This window comes from Oncorhynchus nerka, linkage group LG9a, assembly GCF_034236695.1.
Source record: "Oncorhynchus nerka isolate Pitt River linkage group LG9a, Oner_Uvic_2.0, whole genome shotgun sequence".
Taxonomy (NCBI): Eukaryota; Metazoa; Chordata; class Actinopteri; order Salmoniformes; family Salmonidae; genus Oncorhynchus; species Oncorhynchus nerka.
Window position 1 is genome coordinate 6311837 of NC_088404.1, and position 12679 is coordinate 6324515.

General features: G+C 55.0%; 1 protein-coding gene across 6 annotated transcripts in view; it reads right to left on the bottom strand.

Moving 5' to 3' along the window:
• The window catches only part of LOC115123518 (tight junction protein ZO-1-like), a 224165-nt gene that overhangs the window by 35789 nt on the left and 175697 nt on the right, over nucleotides 1-12679 (bottom strand). For all 6 annotated transcript variants that reach the window (XM_065022267.1, XM_065022266.1, XM_065022265.1 and 3 more), the window contains 2 exons: nucleotides 11374-11469; nucleotides 11148-11230 (listed from right to left, as the gene is read on the bottom strand). In XM_065022267.1, coding sequence (XP_064878339.1) covers nucleotides 11148-11230; nucleotides 11374-11469 — 179 coding nt within the window. The remainder of the gene's footprint in view (nucleotides 1-11147; nucleotides 11231-11373; nucleotides 11470-12679) is intronic.

A 12679-nucleotide genomic window follows, 5' to 3' on the forward strand; every position in this document is an offset into this window, starting at 1 on the left:
GGCCTCAACACAGTCAGTGATTCCTCCTACTGGGGCAGAGGGCCTCAACACAGTCAGTGATTCCTCCTACTGGGGCAGAGGGCCTCAACACAGTCAGTGATTCCTTCTACTGGGGCAGAGGGCCTCAACACAGTCAGTGATTCCTCCTACTGGAGTAGAGGGCCTCAACACAGTCAGTGATTCCTCCTACTGGAGTAGAGGGCCTCAACACAGTCAGTGATTCCTCCTACTGGGGCAGAGGGCCTCAACACAGTCAGTGATTCCTCCTACTGGAGTAGAGGGCCTCAACACAGTCAGTGATTCCTCCTACTGGGGCAGAGGGCCTCAACACAGTCAGTGATTCATCCTACTGGGGCAGAGGGCCTCAACACAGTCAGTGATTCCTCCTACTGGAGTAGAGGGCCTCAACACAGTCAGTGATTCCTCCTACTGGAGTAGAGGGCCTCAACACAGTCAGTGATTCCTCCTACTGGGGCAGAGGGCCTCAACACAGTCAGTGATTCCTCCTACTGGGGCAGAGGGCCTCAACACAGTCAGTGATTCCTCCTACTGGAGTAGAGGGCCTCAACACAGTCAGTGATTCCTCCTACTGGGGCAGAGGGCCTCAACACAGTCAGTGATTCCTCCTACTGGGGCAGAGGGCCTCAACACAGTCAGTGATTCCTCCTACTGGGGCAGAGGGCCTCAACACAGTCAGTGATTCCTCCTACTGGAGTAGAGGGCCTCAACACAGTCAGTGATTCCTCCTACTGGGGCAGAGGGCCTCAACACAGTCAGTGTATCTCCTACTGGAGTAGAGGGCCTCAACACAGTCAGTGATTCCTCCTACTGGAGTAGAGGGCCTCAACACAGTCAGTGATTCCTCCTACTGGAGTAGGGGGCCTCAACACAGTCAGTGATTCCTCCTACTGGGGCAGAGGGCCTCAACACAGTCAGTGATTCCTCCTACTGGGGCAGAGGGCCTCAACACAGTCAGTGATTCCTCCTACTGGGGCAGAGGGCCTCAACACTGTCAGTGATTCCTCCTACTGGGGCAGAGGGCCTCAACACAGTCAGTGATTCCTCCTACTGGGGCAGAGGGCCTCAACACAGTCAGTGATTCCTCCTACTGGGTCAGAGGGCCTCAACACAGTCAGTGATTCCTCCTACTGGAGTAGAGGGCCTCAACACAGTCAGTGATTCCTCCTACTGGGGCAGAGGGCCTCAACACAGTCAGTGATTCCTCCTACTGGGGCAGAGGGCCTCAACACAGTCAGTGATTCCTCCTGATTCCAGTGATTCCTCCTACTGGAGTAGGGGCCTCAACACAGTCAGTGATTCCTCCTACTGGGGCAGAGGGCCTCAACACAGTCAGTGATTCCTCCTACTGGGGCAGAGGGCCTCAACACAGTCAGTGATTCCTCCTACTGGGGCAGAGGGCCTCAACACAGTCAGTGATTCCTCCTACTGGAGTAGAGGGCCTCAACACAGTCAGTGATTCCTCCTACTGGGGCAGAGGGCCTCAACACAGTCAGTGATTCCTCCTACTGGGGCAGAGGGCCTCAACACAGTCAGTGTATCTCCTCCTAGAGGGCCTTAACACAGTCAGTGATTCCTCCTACTGGAGTAGGCCTCAACACAGTCAGTGATTCCTCCTACTGGGGCAGAGGGCCTCAACACAGTCAGTGATTCCTCCTACTGGGGCAGAGGGCCTCAACACAGTCAGTGATTCCTCCTACTGGGGCAGAGGGCCTCAACACAGTCAGTGATTCCTCCTACTGGGGCAGAGGGCCTCAACACTGTCAGTGATTCCTCCTACTGGGACAGAGGGCCTCAACACAGTCAGTGATTCCTCCTACTGGAGTAGAGGGCCTCAACACAGTCAGTGATTCCTCCTACTGGGGCAGAGGGCCTCAAGTCAGTGGAGTAGAGGGCCTCAACACAGTCAGTGATTCCTCCTACTGGAGTAGGGGCCTCAACACAGTCAGTGATTCCTCCTACTGGGGCAGAGGGCCTCAACACAGTCAGTGATTCCTCCTACTGGGGCAGAGGGCCTCAACACAGTCAGTGATTCCTCCTACTGGGGCAGAGGGCCTCAACACAGTCAGTGATTCCTCCTACTGGGGCAGAGGGCCTCAACACTGTCAGTGATTCCTCCTACTGGGGCAGAGGGCCTCAACACGGTCAGTGATTCCTCCTACTGGAGTAGAGGGCCTCAACACAGTCAGTGATTCCTCCTACTGGGGCAGAGGGCCTCAACACAGTCAGTGATTCCTCCTACTGGAGTAGAGGGCCTCAACACAGTCAGTGATTCCTCCTACTGGGGCAGAGGGCCTCAACACAGTCAGTGATTCATCCTACTGGGGCAGAGGGCCTCAACACAGTCAGTGATTCCTCCTACTGGAGTAGAGGGCCTCAACACAGTCAGTGATTCCTCCTACTGGAGTAGAGGGCCTCAACACAGTCAGTGATTCCTCCTACTGGGGCAGAGGGCCTCAACACAGTCAGTGATTCCTCCTACTGGGGCAGAGGGCCTCAACACAGTCAGTGATTCCTCCTACTGGAGTAGAGGGCCTCAACACAGTCAGTGATTCCTCCTACTGGGGCAGAGGGCCTCAACACAGTCAGTGATTCCTCCTACTGGGGCAGAGGGCCTCAACACAGTCAGTGATTCCTCCTACTGGGGCAGAGGGCCTCAACACAGTCAGTGATTCCTCCCTACTGGGAGTAGAGGGCCTCAACACAGTCAGTGATTCCTCCTACTGGGGCAGAGGGCCTCAACACAGTCAGTGTATCTCCTACTGGAGTAGAGGGCCTCAACACAGTCAGTGGAGTAGAGGGCCTCAACACAGTCAGTGATTCCTCCTACTGGAGTAGGGGGCCTCAACACAGTCAGTGATTCCTCCTACTGGGGCAGAGGGCCTCAACACAGTCAGTGATTCCTCCTACTGGGGCAGAGGGCCTCAACACAGTCAGTGATTCCTCCTACTGGGGCAGAGGGCCTCAACACAGTCAGTGATTCCTCCTACTGGGGCAGAGGGCCTCAACACAGTCAGTGATTCCTCCTACTGGGGCAGAGGGCCTCAACACAGTCAGTGATTCCTCCTACTGGGTCAGAGGGCCTCAACACAGTCAGTGATTCCTCCTACTGGAGTAGAGGGCCTCAACACAGTCAGTGATTCCTCCTACTGGGGCAGAGGGCCTCAACACAGTCAGTGATTCCTCCTACTGGGGCAGAGGGCCTCAACACAGTCAGTGATTCCTCCTACTGGAGTAGAGGGCCTCAACACAGTCAGTGATTCCTCCTACTGGAGTAGGGGGCCTCAACACAGTCAGTGATTCCTCCTACTGGGGCAGAGGGCCTCAACACAGTCAGTGATTCCTCCTACTGGGGCAGAGGGCCTCAACACAGTCAGTGATTCCTCCTACTGGGGCAGAGGGCCTCAACACAGTCAGTGATTCCTCCTACTGGAGTAGAGGGCCTCAACACAGTCAGTGATTCCTCCTACTGGGGCAGAGGGCCTCAACACAGTCAGTGATTCCTCCTACTGGGGCAGAGGGCCTCAACACAGTCAGTGTATCTCCTACTGGCGTAGAGGGCCTTAACACAGTCAGTGATTCCTCCTACTGGAGTAGAGGGCCTCAACACAGTCAGTGATTCCTCCTACTGGGGCAGAGGGCCTCAACACAGTCAGTGATTCCTCCTACTGGGGCAGAGGGCCTCAACACAGTCAGTGATTCCTCCTACTGGGGCAGAGGGCCTCAACACAGTCAGTGATTCCTCCTACTGGGGCAGAGGGCCTCAACACTGTCAGTGATTCCTCCTACTGGGACAGAGGGCCTCAACACAGTCAGTGATTCCTCCTACTGGAGTAGAGGGCCTCAACACAGTCAGTGATTCCTCCTACTGGGGCAGAGGGCCTCAACACGGTCAGTGATTCCTCCTACTCGAGTAGAGGGCCTCAACACAGTCAGTGATTCCTCCTACTGGAGTAGGGGGCCTCAACACAGTCAGTGATTCCTCCTACTGGGGCAGAGGGCCTCAACACAGTCAGTGATTCCTCCTACTGGGGCAGAGGGCCTCAACACAGTCAGTGATTCCTCCTACTGGGGCAGAGGGCCTCAACACAGTCAGTGATTCCTCCTACTGGGGCAGAGGGCCTCAACACGGTCAGTGATTCCTCCTACTGGGGCAGAGGGCCTCAACACAGTCAGTGTATCTCCTACTGGAGTAGAGGGCCTCAACACAGTCAGTGATTCCTCCTACTGGAGTAGAGGGCCTCAACACAGTCAGTGATTCCTCCTACTGGAGTAGGGGGCCTCAACACAGTCAGTGATTCCTCCTACTGGGGCAGAGGGCCTCAACACAGTCAGTGATTCCTCCTACTGGGGCAGAGGGCCTCAACACAGTCAGTGATTCCTCCTACTGGGGCAGAGGGCCTCAACACTGTCAGTGATTCCTCCTACTGGGGCAGAGGGCCTCAACACAGTCAGTGATTCCTCCTACTGGGGCAGAGGGCCTCAACACAGTCAGTGATTCCTCCTACTGGGTCAGAGGGCCTCAACACAGTCAGTGATTCCTCCTACTGGAGTAGAGGGCCTCAACACAGTCAGTGATTCCTCCTACTGGGGCAGAGGGCCTCAACACAGTCAGTGATTCCTCCTACTGGGGCAGAGGGCCTCAACACAGTCAGTGATTCCTCCTACTGGAGTAGAGGGCCTCAACACAGTCAGTGATTCCTCCTACTGGAGTAGGGGGCCTCAACACAGTCAGTGATTCCTCCTACTGGGGCAGAGGGCCTGACCTCAGTCAGTGATTCCTCCTACTGGGGCAGAGGGCCTCAACACAGTCAGTGATTCCTCCTACTGGGGCAGAGGGCCTCAACACAGTCAGTGATTCCTCCTACTGGAGTAGAGGGCCTCAACACAGTCAGTGATTCCTCCTACTGGGGCAGAGGGCCTCAACACAGTCAGTGATTCCTCCTACTGGGGCAGAGGGCCTCAACACAGTCAGTGATTCCTCCTACTGGGGTAGAGGGCCTTAACACAGTCAGTGATTCCTCCTACTGGAGTAGAGGGCCTCAACACAGTCAGTGATTCCTCCTACTGGGGCAGAGGGCCTCAACACAGTCAGTGATTCCTCCTACTGGGGCAGAGGGCCTCAACACAGTCAGTGATTCCTCCTACTGGGGCAGAGGGCCTCAACACAGTCAGTGATTCCTCCTACTGGGGCAGAGGGCCTCAACACTGTCAGTGATTCCTCCTACTGGGACAGAGGGCCTCAACACAGTCAGTGATTCCTCCTACTGGAGTAGAGGGCCTCAACACAGTCAGTGATTCCTCCTACTGGGGCAGAGGGCCTCAACACGGTCAGTGATTCCTCCTCCGAGTAGAGGGCCTCAACACAGTCAGTGATTCCTCCTACTGGAGTAGGGGGCCTCAACACAGTCAGTGATTCCTCCTACTGGGGCAGAGGGCCTCAACACAGTCAGTGATTCCTCCTACTGGGGCAGAGGGCCTCAACACAGTCAGTGATTCCTCCTACTGGGGCAGAGGGCCTCAACACAGTCAGTGATTCCTCCTACTGGGGCAGAGGGCCTCAACACAGTCAGTGATTCCTCCTACTGGGGCAGAGGGCCTCAACACAGTCAGTGATTCCTCCTACTGGGGCAACACAGTCAGTGATTCCTCCTACTGGGGCAGAGGGCCTCAACACAGTCAGTGATTCCTCCTACTGGAGTAGAGGGCCTCAACACAGTCAGTGATTCCTCCTACTGGGGCAGAGGGCCTCAACACAGTCAGTGATTCCTCCTACTGGGGCAGAGGGCCTCAACACAGTCAGTGATTCCTCCTACTGGAGTAGAGGGCCTCAACACAGTCAGTGATTCCTCCTACTGGAGTAGAGGGCCTCAACACAGTCAGTGATTCCTCCTACTGGGGCAGAGGGCCTCAACACAGTCAGTGATTCCTCCTACTGGGGCAGAGGGCCTCAACACAGTCAGTGATTCCTCCTACTGGGGCAGAGGGCCTCAACACAGTCAGTGATTCCTCCTACTGGAGCAGAGGGCCTCAACACAGTCAGTGATTCCTCCTACTGGGGCAGAGGGCCTCAACACAGTCAGTGATTCCTCCTACTGGGGCAGAGGGCCTCAACACAGTCAGTGATTCCTCCTACTGGGGCAGAGGGCCTCAACACAGTCAGTGATTCCTCCTACTGGGGCAGAGGGCCTCAACACAGTCAGTGATTCCTCCTACTGGGGCAGAGGGCCTCAACACAGTCAGTGATTCCTCCTACTGGGGCAGAGGGCCTCAACACAGTCAGTGATTCCTCCTACTGGGGCAGAGGGCCTCAACACTGTCAGTGATTCCTCCTACTAGGACAGAGGGCCTCAACACAGTCAGTGATTCCTCCTACTGGAGTAGAGGGCCTCAACACAGTCAGTGATTCCTCCTACTGGGGCAGAGGGCCTCAACACAGTCAGTGATTCCTCCTACTGGGGCAGAGGGCCTCAACACAGTCAGTGATTCCTCCTACTGGAGTAGAGGGCCTCAACACAGTCAGTGATTCCTCCTACTGGAGTAGAGGGCCTCAACACAGTCAGTGATTCCTCCTACTGGAGTAGAGGGCCTCAACACAGTCAGTGATTCCTCCTACTGGAGCAGGGGGCCTCAACACAGTCAGTGATTCCTCCTACTGGGGCAGAGGGCCTCAACACAGTCAGTGATTCCTCCTACTGGGGCAGAGGGCCTCAACACAGTCAGTGATTCCTCCTACTGGGGCAGAGGGCCTCAACACAGTCAGTGATTCCTCCTACTGGGGCAGAGGGCCTCAACACAGTCAGTGATTCCTCCTACTGGGGCAGAGGGCCTCAACACAGTCAACACAGTCAGTGATTCCTCCTACTGGGTAGAGGGTCTCAACACAGTCAGTGATTCCTCCTACTGGGTAGAGGGCCTCAACACAGTCAGTGATTCCTCCTACTGGAGTAGAGGGCCTCAACACAGTCAGTGATTCCTCCTACTGGAGTAGAGGGCCTCAACACAGTCAGTGATTCCTCCTACTGGGGCAGAGGGCCTCAACACAGTCAGTGATTCCTCCTACTGGGGCAGAGGGCCTCAACACAGTCAGTGATTCCTCCTACTGGAGTAGAGGGCCTCAACACAGTCAGTGATTCCTCCTACTGGGGCAGAGGGCCTCAACACAGTCAGTGATTCCTCCTACTGGGGCAGAGGGCCTCAACACAGTCAGTGATTCCTCCTACTGGGTAGAGGGCCTCAACACAGTCAGTGATTCCTCCTACTGGAGTAGAGGGCCTCAACACAGTCAGTGATTCCTCCTACTGGGGCAGAGGGCCTCAACACAGTCAGTGATTCCTCCTACTGGGGCAGAGGGCCTCAACACAGTCAGTGATTCCTCCTACTGGGGCAGAGGGCCTCAACACAGTCAGTGATTCCTCCTACTGGGGCAGAGGGCCTCAACACAGTCAGTGATTCCTCCCTCCTACAGTCAGTGATTCCTCCTACTGGAGTAGAGGGCCTCAACACAGTCAGTGATTCCTCCTACTGGGGCAGAGGGCCTCAACACAGTCAGTGATTCCTCCTACTGGGGCAGAGGGCCTCAACACAGTCAGTGATTCCTCCTACTGGATAGAGGGCCTCAACACAGTCAGTGATTCCTCCTACTGGGGCAGAGGGCCTCAACACAGTCAGTGATTCCTCCTACTGGGGCAGAGGGCCTCAACACAGTCAGTGATTCCTCCTACTGGAGTAGAGGGCCTCAACACAGTCAGTGATTCCTCCTACTGGGGCAGAGGGCCTCAACACAGTCAGTGATTCCTCCTACTGGGGCAGAGGGCCTCAACACAGTCAGTGATTCCTCCTACTGGAGTAGAGGGCCTCAACACAGTCAGTGATTCCTCCTACTGGGGCAGAGGGCCTCAACACAGTCAGTGATTCCTCCTACTGGGGCAGAGGGCCTCAACACAGTCAGTGTATCTCCTACTGGCGTAGAGGGCCTTAACACAGTCAGTGATTCCTCCTACTGGAGTAGAGGGCCTCAACACAGTCAGTGATTCCTCCTACTGGGGCAGAGGGCCTCAACACAGTCAGTGATTCCTCCTACTGGGGCAGAGGGCCTCAACACAGTCAGTGATTCCTCCTACTGGGGCAGAGGGCCTCAACACAGTCAGTGATTCCTCCTACTGGGGCAGAGGGCCTCAACACTGTCAGTGATTCCTCCTACTGGGGCAGAGGGCCTCAACACAGTCAGTGATTCCTCCTACTGGAGTAGAGGGCCTCAACACAGTCAGTGATTCCTCCTACTGGGGCAGAGGGCCTCAACACGGTCAGTGATTCCTCCTACTGGGGCAGAGGGCCTCAACACAGTCAGTGATTCCTCCTACTGGAGTAGAGGGCCTCAACACAGTCAGTGATTCCTCCTACTGGGGCAGAGGGCCTCAACACGGTCAGTGATTCCTCCTACTGGGGCAGAGGGCCTCAACACAGTCAGTGTATCTCCTACTGGAGTAGAGGGCCTCAACACAGTCAGTGATTCCTCCTACTGGAGTAGAGGGCCTCAACACAGTCAGTGATTCCTCCTACTGGAGTAGGGGCCTCAACACAGGGCCTCAACACAGTCAGTGATTCCTCCTACTGGAGAGGGCCTCAACACAGTCAGTGATTCCTCCTACTGGGGCAGAGGGCCTCAACACAGTCAGTGATTCCTCCTACTGGGGCAGAGGGCCTCAACACTGTCAGTGATTCCTCCTACTGGGGCAGAGGGCCTCAACACAGTCAGTGATTCCTCCTACTGGGGCAGAGGGCCTCAACACAGTCAGTGATTCCTCCTACTGGGGCAGAGGGCCTCAACACAGTCAGTGATTCCTCCTACTGGAGTAGAGGGCCTCAACACAGTCAGTGATTCCTCCTACTGGGGCAGAGGGCCTCAACACAGTCAGTGATTCCTCCTACTGGGGCAGAGGGCCTCAACACAGTCAGTGATTCCTCCTACTGGAGTAGAGGGCCTCAACACAGTCAGTGATTCCTCCTACTGGAGTAGGGGCCTCAACACAGTCAGTGATTCCTCCTACTGGAGTAGAGGGCCTCAACACAGTCAGTGATTCCTCCTACTGGGGCAGAGGGCCTCAACACAGTCAGTGATTCCTCCTACTGGGGCAGAGGGCCTCAACACAGTCAGTGATTCCTCCTACTGGGGTAGAGGGCCTCAACACAGTCAGTGATTCCTCCTACTGGGGCAGAGGGCCTCAACACAGTCAGTGATTCCTCCTACTGGGGCAGAGGGCCTCAATCTCCTACTGGCGTAGAGGGCCTTAACACTGTCAGTGATTCCTCCAGTGAGGGCCTCAACACAGTCAGTGATTCCTCCTACTGGGGCAGAGGGCCTCAACACAGTCAGTGATTCCTCCTACTGGGGCAGAGGGCCTCAACACAGTCAGTGATTCCTCCTACTGGGGCAGAGGGCCTCAACACAGTCAGTGATTCCTCCTACTGGGGCAGAGGGCCTCAACACAGTCAGTGATTCCTCCTACTGGGGCAGAGGGCCTCAACACAGTCAGTGATTCCTCCTACTGGACAGAGGGCCTCAACACAGTCAGTGATTCCTCCTACTGGGGCAGAGGGCCTCAACACAGTCAGTGATTCCTCCTACTGGGGTAGAGGGCCTCAACACAGTCAGTGATTCCTCCTACTGGAGTAGAGGGCCTCAACACAGTCAGTGATTCCTCCTACTGGAGTAGAGGGCCTCAACACAGTCAGTGATTCCTCCTACTGGAGTAGGGTCCTCAACACAGTCAGTGATTCCTCCTACTGGGGCAGAGGGCCTCAACACAGTCAGTGATTCCTCCTACTGGGGCAGAGGGCCTCAACACAGTCAGTGATTCCTCCTACTGGGGCAGAGGGCCTCAACACAGTCAGTGATTCCTCCTACTGGGGCAGAGGGCCTCAACACAGTCAGTGATTCCTCCTACTGGGGCAGAGGGCCTCAACACAGTCAGTGATTCCTCCTACTGGGGCAGAGGGCCTCAACACAGTCAGTGTATCTCCTACTGGAGTAGAGGGCCTCAACCCAGTCAGTGATTCCTCCTACTGGAGTAGAGGGTCTCAACACAGTCAGTGATTCCTCCTACTGGAGTAGAGGGCCTCAACACAGTCAGTGATTCCTCCTACTGGAGTAGAGGGCCTCAACACAGTCAGTGATTCCTCCTACTGGGGCAGAGGGCCTCAACACAGTCAGTGATTCCTCCTACTGGGGCAGAGGGCCTCAACACAGTCAGTGATTCCTCCTACTGGGGCAGAGGGCCTCAACACAGTCAGTGATTCCTCCTACTGGGGCAGAGGGCCTCAACACAGTCAGTGATTCCTCCTACTGGAGTAGAGGGCCTCAACACAGTCAGTGATTCCTCCTACTGGAGTAGAGGGCCTCAACACAGTCATTGATTCCTCCTACTGGGGCAGAGGGCCTCAACACAGCCAGTGATTCCTCCTACTGGAGTAGAGGGCCTCAACACAGTCAGTGATTCCTCCTACTGGGGCAGAGGGCCTCAACACAGTCAGTGATTCCTCCTACTGGAGTAGAGGGCCTCAACACAGTCAGTGATTCCTCCTACTGGAGTAGAGGGCCTCAACACAGTCAGTGATTCCTCCTACTGGGGCAGAGGGCCTCAACACAGTCAGTGATTCCTCCTACTGGGGCAGAGGGCCTCAACACAGTCAGTGATTCCTCCTACTGGAGTAGAGGGCCTCAACACAGTCAGTGATTCCTCCTACTGGGGCAGAGGGCCTCAACACAGTCAGTGATTCCTCCTACTGGGGCAGAGGGCCTCAACACAGTCAGTGATTCCTCCTACTGGAGTAGAGGGCCTCAACACAGTCAGTGATTCCTCCTACTGGGGCAGAAGGCCTCAACCACAGTCAGTGATTCTCCAGTGAATCCTGTTCTCTTTTCATCATGAGTGGAATAGAAAATGGGACAACAAAGACAACATTTGGAAAAAGCAAATTCTGCATCACCAAACATGTCTAAAGAGAACGTCATCCCACAATAATTGTGTAAAAAAAAAAAATGAAAAAAAAAAAATGAAATTCCTCAAATCAAAATGAGTCCTATTGAAATGAGTGACTGCAGGTGTTACAGAGAGGGGAAAACTCACTCTGTCGATGATCTGTTTGATGGTGTGGAGACGGATGATTCCAGAACTGCGCTGGTCTTTCCCTGCGTCTCTAGGTTCACTCTCTGGAACACAAGGGGAAAGATTGTTTCAATTGTTTCATTGTTTCATTGCGTGGTTCTTTTAATCGTTCTATTAATTAACTCGTTTTTTAAAATGGAATTCTAGAAAACTTTTCACTTCATTTCGATACACTTCTGTTACTCACTTGCGAGCTCGAACAGATCGGGCTCCTCTCGGGAGAGTTTCTCTCGTGCCACGTCAGCGATGGGTCCAAATATCACCACAGGCCTCAGGAAACCAGCTGGACAAACACCCCCAACAGAAGGCCATCAAAAGTACATTAGACTGAGTGGGAGGATTAGTGATTTTTATTGGGCTCTCCGATAGCTGTGGAAGACGCAACAGATACTCGTCCTGGTTTCCAAATCAAATCAAATTGTATTTGTCACATACACATGGTTAGCAGATGTTAATGCGAGTGTAGCGAAATGCTTGTGCTTCTAGTTCTGTCGGCGCCGGAAGGTTCCACACAAAACGTTGGAAACATGACAAAACACAGAACGCTAATGGACATAGAACTTTAACACGAAATTATAACTAAAACTACACAACTAAAGAAAATAAACATTCTAAAAGCAATAACAATTGTTTCATTTAAAAACAGCGTAACAAGTTAGTAAAAGCAGAATATTTGGGTCAGGGTGGTGTAGCAGCAAACCGTAGTGTTTGCAACCCACCCCAGGGGTCTTTTTCTCCCCTCTATCAATTGAAAGACAATATTTATAGTTGGAGCTACATTATGAAAGCTCACCACTATTAGAGACAGGTTACAATTTACAAGAGTAGCTAGAGAGGAGGGCTGAGGGAGGAGGGCCTAGGAAGGAGGGGTTAAGGAGGAGGGGCTAGAGAGGAGGGCTGAGGGGGGAGGGCCTAGGAAGGAGGGGTTAGGGAGGAGGGGCTAGAGAGGAGGGCTGAGGGAGTGGGGGCTAGGGAGGAGGAGCTGAGGGAGGACGGGCTAGAGAGGAGGGGCTGAGGGAGAAGGGGCTGAGGGAGGAGGGGCTAGGGAGGAGGAGCTGAGGGAGGAGGGGCTGAGGGAGAAGAGGCTGAGGCAGGAGGGGCTAGGCAGGAGGGGCTAGAGAGGAAGGGCTAGAGAGGAGGGCTGTGGGAGGAGGGCCTAGGGAGGAGGGGCTAGTGAGGAGGGCTGTGGGAGGAGGGCCTAGGAAGGAGGGGGTTAAGGAGGAGGGGCTAGAGAGGAGGGCTGAGGGAGGAGTGCCTAGGAAGGAGGGGTTAGGGGGCTGTGGGAGGGGCTAGAGAGGAGGGCTGAGGGAGGAGGGGGGCTAGGGGAGGAGGGGCTGAGGGGAGGAGGGGCTAGAGAGGAGGGGCTGTGGGAGAAGGGGCTGAGGGAGGAGGGGCTAGGGAGGAGGAGCTGAGGGAGGAGGGGAGAGGGAGAAGAGGCTGAGGCAGGAGGGGCTAGGCAGGAGGGGCTAGAGAGGAAGGGCTAGAGAGGAGGG